This window comes from Periplaneta americana, chromosome 2, assembly GCF_040183065.1.
Source record: "Periplaneta americana isolate PAMFEO1 chromosome 2, P.americana_PAMFEO1_priV1, whole genome shotgun sequence".
Taxonomy (NCBI): domain Eukaryota; kingdom Metazoa; phylum Arthropoda; class Insecta; order Blattodea; family Blattidae; genus Periplaneta; species Periplaneta americana.
In genome coordinates this window covers 184,201,345-184,223,660 of record NC_091118.1, presented here as the reverse complement: position 1 = coordinate 184,223,660, position 22,316 = coordinate 184,201,345, and the positions used below count along the sequence as shown (strand labels likewise).

Sequence of the window (22,316 nt, the reverse complement as noted above, 5' to 3'; positions counted from 1 at the left end):
CTGTAAAGAATTTGTCAGGATCAGATTTGAACAAAATATTTCTTAAAATACTTTGCTTCTCAGAAAATCTTATTCCAAACTGAGGTTGAAAATGGCTTATATGCGAGGTAGATGCGTATGCGTTTGTCGTATTAAGCAAGGTAGGAAAGCATTTGTCTTATGGGGAAGTAGTTGGGACCACAGAATACTTTACGTTATAGGCGAGGTGTTGCACAAAATGAGGTCACTATAACCAAGTTCTACTGTATTCCATGCAATAAATTTTGAAGTTGGTTAACCTGTGTTCATGTTGGTTGGCTTGTACTCATGAGAGAATTGACAATAGAAGAAAACGCACTGATTCAATATGAAAAACTTATTAGATTACCAGGAAACAATTGGCATTCATACAGTCCTCTCTGTAGATTAAAAACTCAAAAAAGTTTCATATCCATGGTTCAAGAATTGAAACAGAAAATCAACATCCCAAATTTAAAAGAAAACTTACAAATTAAACCAAACCCTTTAACTCTATTAAATATAGAATATAATCTAAATTTAACAGAAGAAATACTAAAATCAGAAGTAAACACTGAAATACTAAAACAATTGTCTTTAGAGACAATTAATATTAGGTACCCTCCACAAAACTGGCTTCATTTATACACCGACAGATCCTTGATCTCCAGAGAACAAGGTGCCGGTGCAGGTGTTACGTGTTGTCTCTTCTCACTTTATAGATCTCTTGGGTATGGAACAACAAGTTTTGATAGAGAAATCATTACAATAAGTGAAAGTCTCAGGAATTTTCTATGCCACATCAATAAATTTAAAAATGCAGTTATATTGTCAGACTCCAAAGCAGCTATTCTATCAATAGTCTCTAAACACACACCTTCATCTCAAACAGCAGAAATAACTAAAATGTTCTCTCAATTAATATCTCTCAATAAAAGAATTGTATTCCAATGGATACCATCCCATTGTGGAATCCTGGGAAATGAGAATGCGGATGCTTTAGCAAAGAAGGGCAGCACTGCTGCTTACAGACCTGTTACTAAATCTACATATTACTCTGTGAAAAGATTTATTAAATCTACATACTTAGACTTCAACAAACAAAATTTGATAACACAATCCCAAGGGAAAAAATGGAACTCTCTGCATGAAAATCCACAGTTAATTTCCGATTTACCACGAAAATCGTCTGTAGCTGCATTTAGATTGGCAACAGGCCATGATTGTTTGGCCAAACACCTACATAGAATTGGAATATATCAGTCCCCTAACTGCCCATTGTGCAACTCAAACCAAGAAATGGATTCGGAACACCTCAAAATCTGTGCTTCAGTGGCTGGCCATGATAATATCTTTGAAAAATATTGGAGTGCAAGAGGTCAAATGACTTTATTGTCAAACGTCTGGCATTAGAAAACAACAACAACTCATGAGAGAATGCTATTGGTCAATTATACACAAATAATATCAGAATGCGTAATATCAACTTTACATATCATTATTGGCATACATATCATATTCATAGCTATTTCCTTTCTCGGTTTATTATGAATGAAAAATCTTCATGTTCACGTCCTCTGCTTCTCCTTCTTATTCTGGTTCTCATTCTCGGTTTATTGTGGACCAGCCTGCATTTAACTTTGGAACTTCCTAATTTATTTTGTGTATTGTTTACAGAGCCAAAGCTGCCCCAGCAGTACGTGTTTCCAGGAGGCAGCAGATCTCCATATGCACCTATGGCAAGTCCTTCCCCACAGTCGCACACACCCTCGATGTCCCCGCACAGTGTCGGCCGCACTCCTTCCCCCATGGACTACGCTGGCTCTGTGCCACATCCGTACCAGGGCATGCACGGGGGCGGCATACTGGGCTACGAGCAGAGTTCTGTCACATACAGCATGCCGGCGAGACACACTGACTTCATGAGTGCGGGGAAAGTGACTCGCAATGTTACCGCCGACACGACAAGGATAGGAGTGATTCCTGGAGTGAATGACTTGAGTAACGTGGGTGGAGGGATGGGGCTTTTCGATAACTCTCCAGGAATGGGTCACATCGCTCACAATGCTATCTTCTCCGGAATGGGAGCAAATACTCTGCCAGGAATGGCGAGCATTGGACAGAATGCTGTTGTCTCAACGTCTGGTTCAGTTATGGTGAATGTGGGGGCACAGGGAATGATGGCGATGAACCATATGAGTCTAGGACAGTTAGGTCTCGTTCAAGGCCTGGGCTCAAATACTGCGGTGTCCGCTAATCTTGCCCCAGGACTAGGATTGCACGGCATCAGTGTGGTGGGGACGTCTAGTAATACTCCACATCCGAACATTGTTCAAACAATGACAGACAGCAATATATTAGACCTGGACAATCAACAACAGTTTAGTTTAGATTCCGGTGATTTGGTGAGCATGGGTCTTATAGATCCACATCTTTCAGAAAGTTTGTCGAGCAACCTTACTTTATCTGAAAAACACCAGCAGCAACAACAGCCACAAGTGAAAGATGTGGAACCTTCGGAGAACATGACAGACAGTTTCACAAGCCTTACGAAAGAGATTAGCACTCTGAACGACATGTGTAAGGGGAGTGGAATGAGGGATCATCAGTGATGCATGAATGTAGTGCATAGTGGAACAAGAAGACTGATGGTTTATTACTAGAGACCACATTATACCACCTAAATTTTAGCTTTAAAACTGTGGTAACAATTCAGTGCCTCTATCACTACACCTACTTAATTGGGCAGTTTAGAAATATTTGTCTGCCACTTTAAAAATATGCCATGACTTAGGTTTTTTTTATCTTTTTAGAGATTGGAATATTATTTCCAACTGTTAAAGCAGTTTATCACATTGTTGATTTATGAGAAGATGTTTATTGAGTTTTTTTAAACACCTGTGGTTCAGTTTAGCACACAATTTTATTATGTTGTTAATATTTGTGTGTACGTATGTGTTATATGTATAAATGTTGTGTATGAAAAGTTCACAGTGCTTGAAATGGGAGGTAAGAAATTACAGGTAATGTAGTGGCATCATTTTGTGGCATATACAGATAAATGCAAGGAGAACATGGTTTCTTTATTGAGGACACATTGAATTTGCTTTCATATTCATGTGTACAATTTTATCAGTAGGGAATGGAATATTTCGCGATTTTTTAAGAAAATATTTCTCAACAACTAATTACAGTAAATGTACATCCTTTTATGCCTGACGTGAATCTACGAAACATTTCGAAATTTGTGTCTTCGCGAATTTCCCATGTTTTTGCGAAAAACGCGATTTTTTAAGCGAATTATGTGCGCGAATTTTCAATTTTTTAAGATTTATATCTATGGATCTGTGGTCTGCACATTTTATAATATTGAATCCATTTTCGTTCAAATATCTGGTATGACACATTCCTGATGTCATATCCGGCTTTGGTTTGTACATATGTAGTGAAAGTCATATCGTAAGCGCTGTTAGCCATCTGAATGCACCCTATGAGCCATGTCCAAATGCAAACTGTGAATGTTTCTCATCATACAATGTTTTGTTTGATAAAATCACCATCATTTGTCAACAAAAAATATCAATCTTTTTTCTAAAATGTATTTTGAAAACGAGGGTGTGTATCCTGCTGTTGAAACTATGTATTTTGAAAATGTCGAAAAATTCAATTTAATAACACACTTATTTTCCCATTCTGAAAATCCCACTTTTTGCACTTCGAACTCAAAGAAAAATTCCAATCTCTAGTTACCAGACAATATGTATAAAATAGATCATGAACATGTATGCCAGAACACAGAAAGGTCATTCTTGTACAGGTAGGTGAATAAATGTCCAGTCATTATGGATTTTCTGTGCTGTGATAATTTTTTAAGAAAATAATAACAATTACGTATAAATATTGTTATTTACTCGAATATAATATACCCACCTAAAGAATTATTGTTTTTCTTATTGTTGTTTAAAGACTCACAATCATTAAAAGTTGTATACATAAAGTCTCAGTCATTACCGTAGTTCAAAATATTTGTATTGATAACTATTTTTGCCAAAAATGGAAATGAAGTTATGAGTGAATAGTGTGCAAAAGACGAGAAATCACATTACAATGATAATGGACATTTTTCCCCGAATTGGTGTACCTTAAACATTTTACATTAAAACATATTTGTGATTATTAACGTAGATTGAAGGTTTCATCTCAATATGAGATATGTAGGCAAGAGTGTAAGACGAACCCACAAAATAAGCGATCATCTCTGTAGTTAAAGTGCAATGCTCTTGCACAAAAGTCTATGAAATGTCGAAATTCGCCTGAATTCGCGAATATATAAAATATTTCATGGTAAAAATATATTTCTTGAATAAATTAGAATTTCGTGTTTTATCACGACCATAAAATTTTGTATTAATGGTCAGGAACCATTTAAATACGTAATTTAACCTTTTAGTATGCATATTACCAAATTTTGCATTTTCGTGTTTCACCTTAAGATCGAGCCTCTACTCTTATGTAATTACTCCACCTTTTACAGTATCAGGTGGTAAGTGCATAGGAATAATTAATTTGTACATAGGCTATTCCATCTCAAATCAACCGAAATATAGAGAAAATTGACCTTGCAATTTTTAAATACAATGAAACTTTTTCTGTCTGTTGACAACAATGATACAGTGCTTTGTGCAAAGTTTGAGGCATCAGAACTTCATAGTGTTTAAATTAAAAATATTTAAATTTATCGTATTTTCATAAAATTAGCAACTTTAAACTGTTGTGGCTCTGAAACCCTTTCACCCAATGATCAAAATCATGGTTTATTTTGATGCTGAGAAATTAAAGTTTATATTGACATGTAAACAGTTTTTCTTACTTTTTATGGAAATGGAGAAATTTAGATTTTTCTTCATTAAGACGCCTTTGGCCACGAAAAAATATTTTAAAAATATATGGTTAGATTCCGCATTGAAAGTACAAATAAACACATATTTTTTTACTGGTGCACCATTGATAAGAAAGTATTGAAAATGTCAAATAAAGAAAATAAATAGTACGCACGTGAATTAACCAGCTGACTGTAGGTAGTCGAGACAAGCAAGGCCAGGAGACAAACACGTGATGTGTCGTCTAGCAGTCATGGCTGGGCTAGCTTTATCACAAGTTTTCATAAACACAGGAGTAAAATGACGCCCAATGCTCGCTTATCTTCAGCTCTCAGCCAGTGCATGGAGTACTGCGCCGTTCAAGTCTAGGCGTGTGAAAATAATTTATTTAATACCCTCGAAACCTATTGCCGAGCCACTAAGCAAACAATGCCGAATCCCTCTTAATAATGCAAGGTTTTTTCTCAATATTTTTTTACAAAAGTAGTAAAATCAGATTATCTGTGTCTCTGTATACAATAGAAATAAGTATTACTTCTTATCATAACCTACTAAATGTCAGCTGCAAAATGAGCTCCCGTTTAATGTTCTGCTGTAAATGGTTCCAGAGTTCTGAGCACTGAAAGAGGCTTGTTTTTATAAAATACGCTAAATTTGTCACTCAATAGTACGAAAACTGTTTGACTTCCGATAGTATACTTTTGAAAATGCACTCTCCTCAGCACCAGCACCTTATATAAATAGGGAAAAAATTAGAGTATTAAAAAAATGCGAGGTTTTTTACTGATCGATTTCATATGGAATTGCCCACATTCAGATTGGGTTTTTAAACTTAAGTTTAACATAATTTACAAATAAAAAACGCAGATAAGTAGAATTTGCTAAATTAAATACTTGCAGATTGAGTTACAGTGTTACCTATAGGAAGTAAAAGTGAATGTCACTACTCTGTTGCGAAGTTGTCAAGCTATTTCAAGCACTGTCCACTTAACAGCGTTGTACCAAACTGGTTTGCAGTACATGTTTTTATCTCTGTGTGAGTATGAGTCATTCCACGTCAAACTGAGTACCTGTGAAACACTTTGTCTGTGTTCTTGGAACCTGAAAAGCAACATATTTTGTGATTTTTTAAGAAAGGTAGTTAGAATCAAGAGCTAGTAGAAATTGCGCACATTATTAAATGCAGATAAGTTTTTTTCACTTGAAACTTTAAACTCCTTATAGGCCTACTCGGAAAAATGGTGGTCAATGAATGTGTTTATACAAAATTTCGCATTCTTATACATTATTCTAAAACATATCTTGTTGCCCCCAAAATACAGATATGATTTCCATAATGAAATTTAATTGAACTTAATTAATCCACTTTGTCATCATAATTATTTGGAAACAACAGGTCTGGAAATAATTATCTAATGACAAGAAACATGAGTTTTTAGCGAAATTAAATTACCAGTGACAACTATTTTGCACTTGTGAAACTTAGCTAGCTAAGTCTGTGAAAACAACTGGATTCTGCCACAGTCTAGTACAGGGTGTCTGGGAAAGACCTGACGAAAAATAAATAACTATATCTCTGAAACTATTGCATTTATTGTCGTGATGTTTTCACAGTTACAAAGAGAAACACAAGAAGTTTTAATGTACCTCTGTATGAGTACCATTTGTTGCCAGGGCTATGTCCAGGTGATACTCAATCTCTTGCCACACGCACGAAAGCATTTCCGGTGTGACTAGTCCTATTGCTTCGTAGATTCGGCCACAAAACTCACGTCCTTCACAAACCCCACAGAAAGAAATCCAGTGGGGTTATGTCCGGCGACCATGGCGGCCATGGTGTAGGTCCGCCTCTTCCAATTCAACGGTCAGGGAACGTGTCATCGAGGAAAAACGCGCACATGGTTAGCATAGTGTGGGGACTCCGTCCTGTTGAAACACGGTTTCTGGTGGTAGTTGTGGGACAGCGTAATTTCGCAGCATATCCAGGTATGTGTTACCTGTTACTGTGAGCTCTTGTCCGTTTGGAAACGACGTTGTACACGCTTGACTGACTTAAATTCAGCCAGTCACAAAACGCATTCTGCTTTTTCTACTGTGGTAAACATTGTTCGGCTGTTCACTTGGTACACGCACAACTTGCATTCCCAGCTCTGAGAGCAAGGTTGACTAATACCCTGCGCAGAACGAGCTTTTTCTCGTTTTCTCCTATCGCAATGGTATGCGCACGCGTGTAACATGCTGCTAGGTAACAAAACTTATTGAGTTTCTCTTTCTAACTGTGAAAACATTGAGATAATAACTGTAACAGTTTCAGATATACAATTACTTCTTTTTCGTCAGGTCTTTCCCGGACACCCTGTATATACAGTCACGAAGTTTGAGGTGATGAGAGTACTAGGAACAATAGACTGTGCCGGTACTATTTCACATTGTGATGAGGCAATGTTAGCGATCCTAGTGGTTAGCAACTATCTATGGATGCATATTCCCTACGTATTGAGCTTCGTGACTGTATATACTAGACTGTGATTCTGCTGTGTTAATGCATTCAAATATTTCTATAGTGCACAGTAAAAGGGCATAAGCCATAAGTTGCAAGTTTTGAGTAGAGCAAAAGCAAAGTTTAAAATATGGACCAAATCATTATGTTGGACTGCAAATTTGAAGCTCTGCAGTATTATGGAAGAGGATAGACATACAATCTTTATAGTATCTGATGAAGTACATTCTTTGTATTCACATGGAGGTCATAACTGAAAACCGCCAATTTCTGACTTACCATTTTTACCACACACCATAGTTTTTCCTGTGAAAGCAGAGATTTTAAATACATAACCAGCCTCTTGCAAGTTTGAAATTCATGGGTAAGAGATTATAACATTATAACACGTTATTGTAAAAAAGGTTTTATTTATTTACTAGCTGTACCTGTGCGCTCCGCTGCACTTGTTAGAAATAAATATAAAGTAATTACATAATTAAAATAGGACATCTGGTCCAGGGAACATTCGTGTTTGATAGAAGGATAAATCGTTTAATATGTCACTTAATTTAAATTGTATTTAAATAATTAAAATGCGATCATTTTGGTCCAGAGACCACTCATTTAGTGCAATGATAATTCCTTTAACATATTTCTTAATTGTTATTACATGCAAATAATTAAAATATGATCATTTGGTTCAGAGAACATCCGTTTTTGGTGCAATTTGGTCCCATCAAAATTTTGCTTGGAATGAAACGTATCGGAAATCATTTTTAAAGGGACTTTTGTTATGCAACATTTTTCACAAAAATTAATAATAAGGGAGATATTTCGATTTATTTAATTCAAGCCCCCTTATAACCTTCTTTTTAAATAAAATATTTTGAATGCCATATAGCCTAAAATCTAAGTTTCAACGAACTTAATTTATATTTCAATTTTCATATAAATCGGTTCAGCCGTTATCGCGTGAAAAGGTAACAAACATCTATACAGACAGACATACAAACAAAAATTTCAAAAAAGCGATTTTCGGTTTCAGGATGGTTAAATTATACATGTTAACACCAATTATTTTTGGAAAATCGAAAATTACCAGAAAAATTTTGGCTACAGATTTATTATTAGTATAGATATTTCAAAATATTAATTTTATTGTAAACTCATTTTCGGTAGAACTTAGTGTATGGTTTGCCCACTTCTCTTCTAAATCACCACTTACTTTCCTTTTTCTCATATCTCGAGCAGTAATCAGCTTCTCTTTTCCTACCAGCACCCACTCTCACATGATCTTGGCTATTGCAGGATATCCACATTCGCTGTAACTTGACTTCCACAGTATTGTGTACATTGAAGCTTTGAAGAGCAGAATGGAATACGTTGATAGAATGCCAGAGATAGATAGTGAAGATTGTGAGAGACAACTCTCTGAAAGTGATAATATGAAAGTTCTGCTTAGTGTTACTTTACATATCACTTGTTCGAAAACAGGTCTAAATCTCACAAGTGCTACCTACAATTCACCACTTAGGCAACTAAGCCAGGAGATAATGGAGTAGAGTTGTCCAGTTCCTTTCCCCCTCCATTGCATACATTATCGACTAGCTACATATTACACTAATCAGACTTCAAATGAATACAAACAATTGTTCTTCCTCTGATTCATATCAAGTGAGATGTACTGCCTGATAATAGATGTACATACTGTTCTCCCTGACCAACCTCATGGTTTAGTGGTCAGAGCTTCTGGCTATAGTTCATGAGGTCCCGGGTTCGATTCTCGGTTAGAGCACAGGAATTTTTCCGTAAAGGGGATTATTCCTGTGTTCGTCCATGGTTTGGAATTTAGGTTAAGTTTAGATTTAAGACCTCTCCTGGCACTACATTATCATAATCATCCTATCATATCATCGGGGTAATGTAACTCTGCCTTTCAGGCGCCCCAACCTCAGAAGTGGGTTACAACTAAGCCATGGCCAGGAGAGAGGACCAGAAATGTCGAAAAGACAACCTGGTGGCATTGGATAAAAAAAAAAAACATACTGTTCTCCAACCAGGAGATCAACTGTGAAAGAAATGTGCTTACTATTGCGTCATCTATTGTAGCGAAGTAGATAGATAATATTATCGTTATAACGTCAGTTTAAAAACCATGCGCTCTTCTACATATGTTATTTCCTGTATGGAGAGATTAAAAGACCAGAAGATTAACAGTGATCAACTTTTGTAACTAGGGTAGTATAAATATGTGTGTAACAATGTTATTGTTTGTGCTGTGAGAACGAGCCAATAGAGATACGAGTACCCACGTGTGTGACCTTATGACATCAACATTCATTCACAGCATTACCCCGCTCTGTTTCATTCTGCAAAGACTTTTTCGTGGTTGGAGCACAGTATCAGCCAGAACCTGAATCAGAGACATATGACTTATTATTTTTCAGACCTCATTTAATGAATATTTGATGTATAAAAATACAAGTTCTATTTATAACTTATAAATTACAGTAACACCTCTTTTTAACGATCTCCGTGTTTTTTCCTTAAATGTGAATATTTCTTAAAAGGGAGTTTTCACTTAATGCAAGCGAAAAGGACTGAGAGTGAATGTTAAAACACCCTTAAGCCATTGAACTACATCATGTTTAATTATATTTTTAATACTCGTTAAATTTACTATTAGGAAACAGACATTAACAATAATCTTTCACGAACACACAATAATATCATATTTTTACAAATTCATAACACATTTAATTACTGTAATTAAAGTTACGATTCTAATATGGAAACACACAATAACATTTCTACAAGCTTACTTTCAGTCGAGATATCTTTGTGGTACTATTGATTACAATGTACTGCTGGTAGTGCTACATTTGTGTGACACAAATCTACCACAAACATTTGGAATAGGCTCCGAATTTCGTTAAAATATATTGTGTATTCGCAAATCCATTCAAATGCTTTCTGTGAAAGTGGATTTTTCTTATGGTAGTTCTGCTGGGACTTTTGAAAACATTACTAGATACAGTGTGATCAATTTTGCTTTCCGCCTGAGTGTTTTGCCTATGGGCGAATGCACCTCTTGTTAGCCGGGTTAGCGGAAGGGTAAAGCAATAAAACAAACCAACCTACTGTTGTCACGCCAGGAGAAGGCGGCTGAAGTACTTAGACGGGGCGGAGGGGAAACAGTCGCGCATGCGCACCGCGCTGTTCACCGCAATATTCCTGTTTCACAAACATCTACTGCACGTGTCTATGAGTCTTTGCGACTTTGTGAAAATAATAGTGGGGTTTTTACTGTAGTGTTTTATTAGTTTCAACAAGACAATTGTTTTCAGTATACCACAAATCATGTATTGCTTTAGTTATCCTTTGCTTTTCGTGTTAATAGTGTTGATAGTAATACGGTTAATAGAATTTATGTTATTATATACTGTTATTTAGGTTTATAGCAGTTTTTTGTTTATTGTAAATATGTCGACAAAGAGGAAACAAGGATTGACAATCTATAGCGAAGAAAGGAATATTATTAGAAGTGCAAAATAATTCTGTGATGAAGAAAAAGAACAACAGTACCTTTGCATTCCTCTTACGAAACCTATAGCAAAGGTAGAAAAGTACTGTAATCTATCCACAAGAACAATACAGCGTATAAGGAATGAAATGAAAGACTGCACAGAAGAAAGTGCGTTGTCGACACCTGAGGGAGAGAAAAAATGTAAACGTCCAGACTATCGAAACGCAAATGTAGATGACTTCGACGGGAGATTGACAAAAAAGATATAATTGAGAATTTTTATTTGAAAAAGAAAGAGGGCCACCAGTGTAGCTCAGGAGGTAGCACTTTTGCCTGCTGATCTGCAGTTGTGCTCAGGAGTGAGTTCGATTCCCGTTTGCGCTGACTACCTGGTTGAGGTTTTTCCGAGGTTTTCCCAAGCAGAAGGCGAATGTCAGGTAATCTATGGCGAATCCTTGGTTTCATTTTGCCAAATACCATCTCGCCATCATCAATTCAATTGACACTGAAGAAGCTAGTACATAGTTATTACAGTGTCGTTAAATAACCAACTAAAAAAAAAGTAGTAACAAGCTTTTACCCTTGCTACAAGAGAGAATTGATTTGAAATGAAAGACAACATTAAGACGAATACTGAAGAAAAAGGATTTCAGGTGGAAGAAGTGTGCAGCAAAAAAAATTGAGGAAAACACTGTAAATTGGAATACGTGAAGATATCTACAGCAAATAAGAAAGCTTAGGAAAGTGGAAAAACCGATTTTGTATCTGGACGAAATGCGGATAGATAGGCCTACCAATTTAACGTTTCCCAAGTTCTGGCACGATAAAAATGTTACTGGAGTTTTGACTACTGTCACTCATTGTTGTTCATCAGGATGGGGGCGGTGGGGCTAATGGCTTTGTTGAGAGATTCGAATTAATATACACGGCTGGAACATAAACAGACGATTATCATGGACAGATCATACTCCAGAAATTTTGAAAAATGTGATGATAGTCATAGTGACAGCATCGAAGATGCGGAATCTTTTATGTCTGACTCCGTTCCCGTGTAGCCAAGTAAGTGGACGAAGTTTTCAGGTCAGAGTGTAGCGTGAAGTTCCCCCGTCCCGCCTATCTACTCCCCGCGCCAACTCGTAGCGCAAAGACAATACAACAATACACAAAGAAATTTAAGAGACTCATTACTTACCAAATTATCAAATGAGTTGTTTAAATTGCCCGCTTTCATTCTCCACACATTTTTCGCATCTCTTTAGGTAATTATTCATCACATTTTCCAGAATTCACTCACAAAATGTACCCCTATGTACAGTGTCACCTGGCTGAAGAGCATGTGCCACAGTTTTTTCATACGGCTTGAAGTGCAGTAATTTAGTAGCCTTTTGCACAGACCCATATGAAAGTCCCACTTGTTGTGCAAGACGACGAAGAGATTTTCTAGGAGAATTTTCTAAACAATTACGAATGTCATGTAATCTTTCTTCGGTGAGAACCCTATGTTGCTTTTTTTGGTTTCTTAGGTTCGACATTTCCAGTTTCCTGAAATTTATGATAAAGATTATGGACTGTTCTACAATTTCAAGTGTCTACACGCAGGAATCTTTCTTGAAACCGTCTTCAAACTTCACGAGCTGAGTTAACATACATGAACGTAATTAAAGACATGCTGTGCCATTGTAAACTCACGAGGTATAATACACTTTATGTATACTGTCGAATTAAGAAACTAACAACACAACACACACCCGGGAATAGCTGCGCTACGACTGCGACATTCAGAAAGGTCAACAAGTAAGCAAGCAGGCTTCAGTGCGCAGCAAACGAGTGGGGGCTCGCTCATAGGAAAAACCCTCTTGCCACGGGGGAAAGCATAACTGATTGCACTGTACTATTATGGAATAGGCCCCTTCTTCTCGACTTCAGATATGACTTACACATAGATTAAATCCAGTGCTTAAGACTAATTTCCATGAAATGTGGACAATGAATAAGACTGTCCCCCTGTCAGTTCTTAATAAATTAATGCTGATTTTAAACAAAACTCTAATGAATAAAATTAAATATGTGAAATTATATCAATTGCAGTTCTTCTGGACACATTGTGAGACTCCTGTGATGTCGATTCAGCATGTCGTCAAGCACCCATCTCTGACAGCACATTGTCTGCAGACAGACATTGATTGATAGGTGGAATTCAAATGCTCAACCATGGCATGCATGTGACTTTAAGATGTGCATTAGGTATATGCTTATTAAGCACTCAGAAATATTTTTGTGTTAAGTTTAATACTTTTTTTTTTATAAGGATTGTATTGGCAAAACATCAATAAAATGAATACAAATTTGGCTTTTCAGGCATAGCTGCCTGTAAAGCTGACTTGAATAATTTCAAGGGAAAAATTGTTCCAGAGCCAGGTATCGAACCCAGGATCTTTGGCTGAGTGCGCCATTGCTCTACTGATTGAACTGTCCAGGAACTGTACCAGACCCCGGTTCCATTATTCCCCTTTTATCCACATACCTCAAGTGGGTTAACAGAACGTCACAGCCCAGCATTGAGTGCGCAATTACTGTGTGACTTAAATTTAAGCCATAGGTACCGGGTTTGATACCTGGCACTGGAACAATTTTTCCTCTGAAATTATTAACATCAAGAGATTTAAGTCACACGGAGTTAGTGTGCACTCGAAGTTGGTTGCTTGACGGTTGTCAGCCCACTTTGAGGTCTGTGGATGTAGAGGGAAGAATTGGATCATTGTCTGGTAGAGTTCCCGGGTATCTCAGTTGTTAGTGTTGGTACGTTAAACCAAAGGTCCCCGGGTTCGATGCCCAGCCCCGGAACAATTTTTCCCTCGAAATTATTCAAATCAACTGTACAGGGAGTAATACCTGAAATCTTGATTTGCATCAAGAGATTAAGTTTAAAGATTTCACAGTGATTAGGTTATGATGCATGAGTAGTTTCGTACTCGTCTCGAGATTTTATTCCATCTCAACTTGCTGTAGCTGAGCGTAATGGAATCAACAGAGTAGGCAAGCTTCTGTTGTACTAATATTATTTGAGATATGGAAGGTTTGTCAACCCTGTCGGGTATGTTATGCTTTATTATCACAAATTGAAACGGAATTAAATCTCAACACTAGTCACCACAGTGATCTAGTGGCTGCTAGAGTGCTGGACTTATAATCTTCTGGACCCAGTTCGATCCCCAGTGTACCCCCATTTTAGAACTTGTGTTGGGCAAGCCTGTGGTTCAGGTAACATAGGGGTTTTCTGCATAAGTTCTGCTTCCCTTGTGGTATTCCAATAAATCTCCATTATCACCTCATCTCATCTCATCACAAGTGTATCACAGACAGTCTCCTATGGCGCACCCTGGGCAACGACTCTTATCAGTAAATTTGTTTACATAACTGGCTTCATATGGGTGAATGACGAACAGTCAAGTACCTGCCATTAATAGAAATAAATAAAAAAAAAACCACTTGGTTGTAGAAACAAAATCATAATTACACCATGATTATTTCAATAGTGATAAAATTATTCCTTTAGGTTAGCAATGAAGCTAATACAGAGACATTATTATGATGTGAGGCAAAAAAATGGTGGGTTATTGGTGGCCCATTCCCGGTGCGGGCTGTTAGAGGTGCGGCATATTAGATCCTCAATCACCATATGGCATTCGCTGTAGTCACAAGTTGTGTTACAAAAGTCTTGGTGTACAAAGTTAGTGATTATTTTGTGTTTTGGTAAGGCTACCAACAAATTCTCATTGTGTGTATATGTACAATACGTACATAAAAGACAGAAGGTTGTGTGCGAAAACAAGACTTAAATTTCGAATAAAGTTTCCAAACAGACCTGTGCCTTCTGCCAAAACAATTAGAAGACTCGCTAAAAGATTTAAAGAAACAGACTCAGTGAACAATCGAAAATCAAACAGAAAACGTAGTGTTCTTACAGAAGAAAAATTAAATGAGATTGGTGAAAAATTAGAACATACCCCTCAAAATCTCTAAAAGCTTTAGCACAGGAAAGTGGAATATCTCAGTCCTCTGCAAGAAATGCAAAAAAATTATTTAAACTGAAGCCATATAAAATTCCAAGCGTGCAAGCATTAAGGCAGACAGACCCTGATAGTAGAGTGCAAGTTTATGCAGTGTGTGGTGGCAAATGGAGGCCATTTTCAGCAATGACTGTGAGCATTGTTCGTCCAAATTACTGAACATTTATTGTTAGTGCTGTTACATATTGTAAAAGTGCCGGAAAAATGGTTATGTGTTTTCTGGAAACCATGCTAGCAGTGGGCCACGAGTCACCCACCGTTTTCTCACCTCACATCAAAATAATGTCTCTGTATCTTCTCCCTGTTTAGTGGCATATAATAGTATGGTGTATCATAATTCTGAAGAACTGTCATGTCTATCTGCTGCAACTGCGAACTTCTGTCTTTTCTTAAGTCTTTCATAGTGGTGAAGAGACATGATATATTGTTTTAAAAGCACTGTGTGACTAATATTAGGAACCCAGGAAGAGAATATAATATTTTAGCTCTCTTTATTTAACACAGGGTTGGGCATCGGGAGCGGGTCCAAACTCTAATTGGGAACTTAAGGGGAAGGACCTACAAGAATGACTATACGTGTGTCAAAATTAACATTTATTTTTTATTTTTTTATTTTTAGCGTAAAATACTTCATAATGTTGACTCCATTTGTCCGAAATTTCAAGGTCGTTAGGAGGAAAATAATTGATTTTACGCCATTTTTACATAGCCGCTGCGCTGCAGTCCCCTTGAATATCTGGAGTTTGTTTATTTTACATTTTTCAACATTTAATATGTAATATCTCAGACAATAATAGAGATAATTGAAGAAAATTTTCAGGGCATATTCTCACATTATTCATGAATAATTCTGTAAGAGGAAATTGTCAAATTACAAATTAAAGAATCAGTTAAAAATAGACATGCAATTTTTCTTTCTGTTCATAAAAACGCAAAATAAAAATAAAAGTATAAAAATTAAAATTTCTAAAACTCATAAAACAAAATTGATTAGCAGTTTTTTAGCGTTCATTTAAGACAAAATTTGTGATTCTGTGATACTCTTGAAAGAATATATGGCATTTTCTTTATAATACTGCGGTTTTTTGCATTTTTTTTATGTCTGTGACTGTACTATAAAGGGCAAAAGTGAAAATGTATTTAAAAGGCTTCATACATTGATATGAAACCATGTTAGGGAAGTATAGGTTCTACTTAAAATAATATGAGAAAAGAGATTTCCTATAGTCCTCCCCCTTAATATTCATCCATCACTGAATCATCGCTGCGCGGTGTTCGGCAGGGAAGAAAGGGGATGAAGAGAAATCATATGGCTCCCCGTGAGAGAGTAGAATCCGCTCTTGGTGCCCAGCCCTGATGTAACTCGTTTTTACTAATTATTATGCTGGTGTAAAGTCAGGCTTCTTTCACTTAATTGAAGATACAATTTTAAAGCTTTTGTGAACTTAAAGTATTTTTCTAAAATGCTGGATTTTATGGCCAGAAAAATGATAGTTTTCTACAGTGTTCAGGAAATCAAGATCATCGAGGTCGTCTCAAATTGACGTGGAATTCTTTGAACGGAGCTTCAACATGAAAAGGAAGTTTCTTTTAATTTGTGTGTGAGAGTGAGTAAGAGAGAGAATGCATCAAGCGTGCAATATTAATGTTTATTTTTAATTGTAACAATGTTGTATGTTCTGTATACTGTGTGATAGTGTTCGGTGCTCTATTGTTAACAACATTTGTATATCATGTACAATATTTACATAAATATAAGCTACTTGCATGTAGGGTAGATACTTCATAACATAGGTAATAAGAAAGAAAGAAAGTGTTCCAGATTGGTTAATAATATTACATACCTACATCCTCATTTTGTGATGGAATAGTTTTTAATAAAGTACGACTTATATTTGCGTAAATATTGTATGGGTTATCATTTATAGTAAGATCTGCTTATGAAAAATAACTGCCAATCAATAGCGGATTTGATGGATCTCCAGTAGCAATACTTCAATCCATTTCAATGTGGCTTTCCTGCACATATTATGTTAAATCATAAGGCTTAATAATATAAAGTGTGTAAATGATACTTTCACTGGCCTACATATTGATAAGAATTCATTCTCCATAATATGTAAGGTTACTCAAATCAGACACTTTCATGAAATCGACGAAACTGAGTAAATAATAAAATATTTATCTTTAGTCTCATATTTTGACAATCTCTAAAAAATCTTCTGCAGCTGCATTCTGCTCCCTCACTGGCTATACTGTTTATCTGAACACATTCAAGGATGAGACCCATGATGACCCCAGGATGTACAGTGGGGGACATAATAGTTGAGCGCCTCAATTATTTTCTAAGTCAAAGATTGCTACACTATGCATGCTCCGGGTCAAAAGCTGTGGTTCATACGATGACGAGATATTCTTTTCGTTTTCCTGTTTTCTGTTTAAACATTACATATTTATTCTGAGGAGGAGGAATTATAACTTGGGACCGGATTTTTATGTAATATCAAGGTGTGAAATATGTACATATTTATGTAAGAAAAATAAGCTGAATATGTACCAAAATATGTAAAATCATGAAAATATTTAATATCAATATCTGGCAGATATAGGATAGGTAAGACTCTCCAGTTGTGATTTCATAGAGCATCCGACTTTTTTTACTGCACACTTGACACATTACTGTTTTTCATCTGTAGTGAAAGCTTCGTCCATCGCAATCCATGATTTTATTTTTGTCATTAGGATTGAAGATACAGGGGCCAATTTGGTTAGTTAAAAGTGCTGCAAGTACTGTTTCGCTGAATAAAACCCCTAAATATATAGATTTACTGGATTAGGAGAAAATAAGAGATGTGGGACATATGCATTTTAGCTGCTCCCTATAAGAAACAAAGTACCAACTAAAATCTATGCCTAAAGTGACATTTCTGTCTCATTCAGAAGGGTAGGATTATTCCAACCGAGAACCATACGTAATAATTGCTTGGAAAATCCCATTTCCGTATAGGTCTACTAAATTTAAAGTAAAGAGGTCAAGCAATAACTTGAAATGCTATTTATTTTAATCTTTCAACATCTTTCCAGTTTGTTCTTTTACTTCAGCTTCTTTTCAAAAGTCGGTTACTTTATTGTGACTCATGCCAGACTTGACACGGGTTTTCCCTGGACGAATTAGGAAGAGGGTGGGTAAGGTTGCAAATTGCATGGGAATGGTTTGTTAAGACGTGTGCAGAACAATTATAGTTGGAGACAAATCATGTCGTCCTCGTCCCACTTCACCGCATGATACAACGCTACTTTCTGAGGGATTTTTACAATACAAGGTAGTTGTATGAGAAGGGTTGCCTTTTGTTCACTCATATTTACAGTGGGCAGTATGGGGTGAGTGCCTCTTTTACTTCCTGGAACTAAGAATGTTATGTTTCGTACCGAAATATGTCCTTTCTTGTGTAGGTAAAAAGGCTTTTTAAATCTCTGTATTTCAAATTGTAAACTTCCCCAGCAGAAGTTTTTTTTTTTTTTTTGTTTCTTTTAGAGAAGTAAAAATGAATAAAACCCCTAAATATGTAGATTTATGTAATACCAAGCCATAATATGTAAAGTGGGGCAAATATGTAAAAATATGTAGTATCAAATTTTAATATATTAACGGTAATTACAAGATTCGCAAAGATTTGTTATTTATATGTGGTTAGGTGGAAAGGAATATAATATGTAATTACATAAAAATCCGGTTCCTAATTATAAGTATAGCCTCTTATGAACAGCGCTACAGATTTTGAACATTTCGCCTGCTCAACAATTATGTCACCCACTATGCAGTATGCAACAAGAAGGACAGATCCACAACAGAAGCCATCTCCTAACAATGCCAAAAACTAGGCAGAAAAAATGGCAAATAAAATATTTATATTAGATCTCTATTGGGAAGGAAGAAAGAAAATGTTTTATTTATTTATTTACATAACAGTCTCTAGACACTGAAATAGTGTAATAGCCCTTGTCAAATACAAACTATCACAAATGGACAACAACAACATATTTGCATGAGTAGTAGGAACACCATTTTATTCACAGAGAAATTGAGTTTACTGTTCTCCAACCAGGAGATCAACCGTGAAAGGAATGTGCTTACTATTGCGTTATCTATTGGAGCGAAGTAGATAGATATTATTACCATTATAACGTCAGTTTAAAAACCATGTGCTCTCCTGCATATGTTATTTCCTGTATGGAGGGATTAAAAGACTAGGAGACAGTGATCTAATTTTGTAACTAGGGTAGTATAAATATGTGTGTATCAATGTTATCGATTGTGCTGTGAGAGCTAGCCAATAGAGATACGAGTACCCACGTGTGTGACCTTATGACTTCAACATTCATTCACAGCATTATCCCGCTTCGTCTCATTCCCCAGAGACTTTCTCGTGGTTGGAGTACAGTAATGTCACGATATTTGTTTTCAGTTCTTCATTTTAGTTGGCTTGGCAACATTAATTTCAAAATGTAACACATCAAAGTCCCTGATAATATTTTTTGTGGGTTTTTGTTTCTGAAGACGCGAATTTTTCTCCTTTTTCTTCCTTCTTAATCATCATTATCATTATTCTGTGGCCCATTATGATCTTCCACATAAAACTTGTTGAAAAAGTATGTAACCTGATCCAGATTCTTTGAATCCACTTCATATTTATCATGTCAAGTCGAATTGTAACATAATGAAAAATATAATATTTATTTTGCAGCCATTACACGAGAATGTTTAATAATGAGTCAAAAAAATTAATTTCTGCCTCAAAAGCGCACTCAACAGGAGAGGTGGAATATGTCATCAGTATTGAAATGAAACGTGTACAAAATATCTAAAGCAATTAAAACTAGTTTTTTTATTAATTATTTGAGTTGCTTATCTTCAGAGTTTTTATCTCCAATGAATGAACTACTGTTATTTATATTTCTTAATATAATTATAATGTATTGTTATGTTATGGTTCATCTTTCACTCATTAAAAACATTATGATTTGAATAATTAGCCTTTGAGTTTATGATAATCTTAGGAATAATTATAGGAACATATGTGGAAAACTTCGGTTACCGGTATCTTTAAATAAGGTACTGGCACTTCTATATTTTGTAAATACACATCTAATTTATATGCAGTGCTGTTTGTCAAATAATGAATATCAGTCTGTAATGCACCATGCACCAGTTGGTGGAATGCTGTATTTAAACAATATTGCAGCAAAAACAAAAGAGTTTTCATTACAAAAAGTGAAAATATGTTATAAATTCTATAGATAAAAATCTAAAAAAGTTTGTTCAAAGCCAACAATGTATCTCCATAAACTATAAAGAGAGTATTCAGGTAGTTTTTCTTCTTATTCTTCTTCTCTTGAAGGATTGGGGAATTTCCGAATTCATTGCAAATTTCTCCGTCACTTTCTGTCTCCTAATCTTCGATTTCTGATTGTCCATACAGGTATGTGGATTAGGAATACGACATTCTTTATACATGCTGTCTCGAAATTATTGTATTCTGTGTTTGAGTACATTCTTAAATCTGTTCTGTTGTTCTCAACTTTATATAAAATTAATTTTGTACGGTCATTTATTCTATAAAATAAATTTTTGAATTTTGTAATATTTTCAAACTTTCCCTGTGAACACCCTTCTTTTGTTTCATGCAGAAGCATAGCAACAAAAATTATGTTCCTTCGTTTTGCTTTTCAAAGTTTAAGAATGGTACTGAAAATAAAATAATTTGGAATTTTGCCAGTATTTTGTTTACAATATTTTTAAATTTTTCTTTCTTACATTTACAGTATTTCACAGACCAGTAATGAAAATTTCAATATTTTTTTTTTTTCTTTTAACATTCCAGTTTTTTATTATTATTATTTTTTTTGTATTAGCTTTTTTTTTTAAGAATAACATACTGGTTCATGAATTTAAAACTTTATATATATATATATATATATATATATATATATATATATATATATATATATATATATTTGAAAATGCAGAAAAAAAGATGTCCAGCTTCAAGGAATATCATCAAAAGAGACACTTAAAACTTGTACAGAAAAAGCACTTAAATTCAGATTTATCTCCCTAATTTATGTATGTGACCGAGGATTACATTTCTTGGTAACGAAAAAAATTTTAAACTCTTGTTTGCATCTATTTATAAGCAATATTAAAGATGTGTACTAGATATGAGGAGGAAAATGGAGAGGGAAGAAAAGAGGGAAAATGTGAAGGACTAGTTGCGAAAGTATTAATTTTGTAATTTCTCTTTTGCTTCCCACCCTCCTTACCCATTTACCTTCATAATTAAAAATTATGGTAAGAGGTAGTGTTAATATATTCATTCTCCTGTTTTCTTATTTCTATAATTTAGGTTTTGTACCAATAAATATCTTTCTGCCAAAGAGTTCCACTTTCCAGAGTCTTTGGATTTTAATGCGAGGATTAGCATATGATGTTAATGCAGGATATACGTAATACATTGAAATGGTGCCAATTCATTTGTGCAAGGAACAGACGTTCCATTATTGTCTGTGATACTGTTTGGTGCTGCATTGGAATGCATGTAATATTTGTGAAATGTTTTATTTGTGCAAAGATACTGTTTTGTACTTGAGACAATTCATTTTAATACCTGGAGATCTGTAAATAGCAATAGTTAGTGCATGTAGAGAGTTTGATAAGAGAATGTAATTGGAGTACATAGATACTTATTGTTTGTATAATATTGTATAATTGCCGACATGTAATTAATGGTCCTATAAAATTTCATTGTGGTTGTTGGCAGTATTTTTGTTTGTTAACATATGCAATATTTTATTGTATTTAGTTCGTTCCACAGCTTTTTATATGTTTATGTATAATTTGTTACATAATGATGATCCTTCATTATTTTCCCTGAAAGCTATCAATTCTCCAAAGATCTTGTGTAAGTTTGATGCTTTTGTGATTCAGGACAGACATATTGTTTCAATGCATTACTGTTACTGTTAGAAAGCTGAACCATGGACATTTTAAGGAATGCACTGTTCTTCAATAAAACAGGAAGTTTGTCACATTATTATTATTATTATTATTATTATTATTATTATTATCATCATCATCATCATCAGGCCTGTTATTATGCAGGGTCGGTTATTCAGGTGAAGTAGGTGAAGTGCTACTTCATCTATTTATGTGTAAAACACAATTTTATCTCGTATTAATAATTAATTCTAGTTATTACCGGTCTTTATGAACAGTGTTTAGTTGTATAGATAGTACCTGGAACCGTCTGCTGAAGAGAATAATGTCAACTGTTACGAGCGCTGAGCGGTGGCTATTGGAACTT

At 35.3% G+C, this 22,316-nt stretch overlaps 1 protein-coding gene across 1 annotated transcript in view; it reads left to right on the top strand.

Moving 5' to 3' along the window:
* LOC138694902 (embryonic polarity protein dorsal-like) overlaps window positions 1–22,046 on the top strand; it is a 99,516-nt gene extending 77,470 nt beyond the window's left edge. The window contains exon 11 of the mRNA XM_069819085.1: window positions 1,675–22,046. Within this exon, the coding sequence (XP_069675186.1) occupies window positions 1,675–2,609 (935 nt within the window). The 3' untranslated portion in view covers window positions 2,610–22,046. The remainder of the gene's footprint in view (window positions 1–1,674) is intronic.
* The last annotated feature ends 270 nt before the right edge of the window (window positions 22,047–22,316 follow it).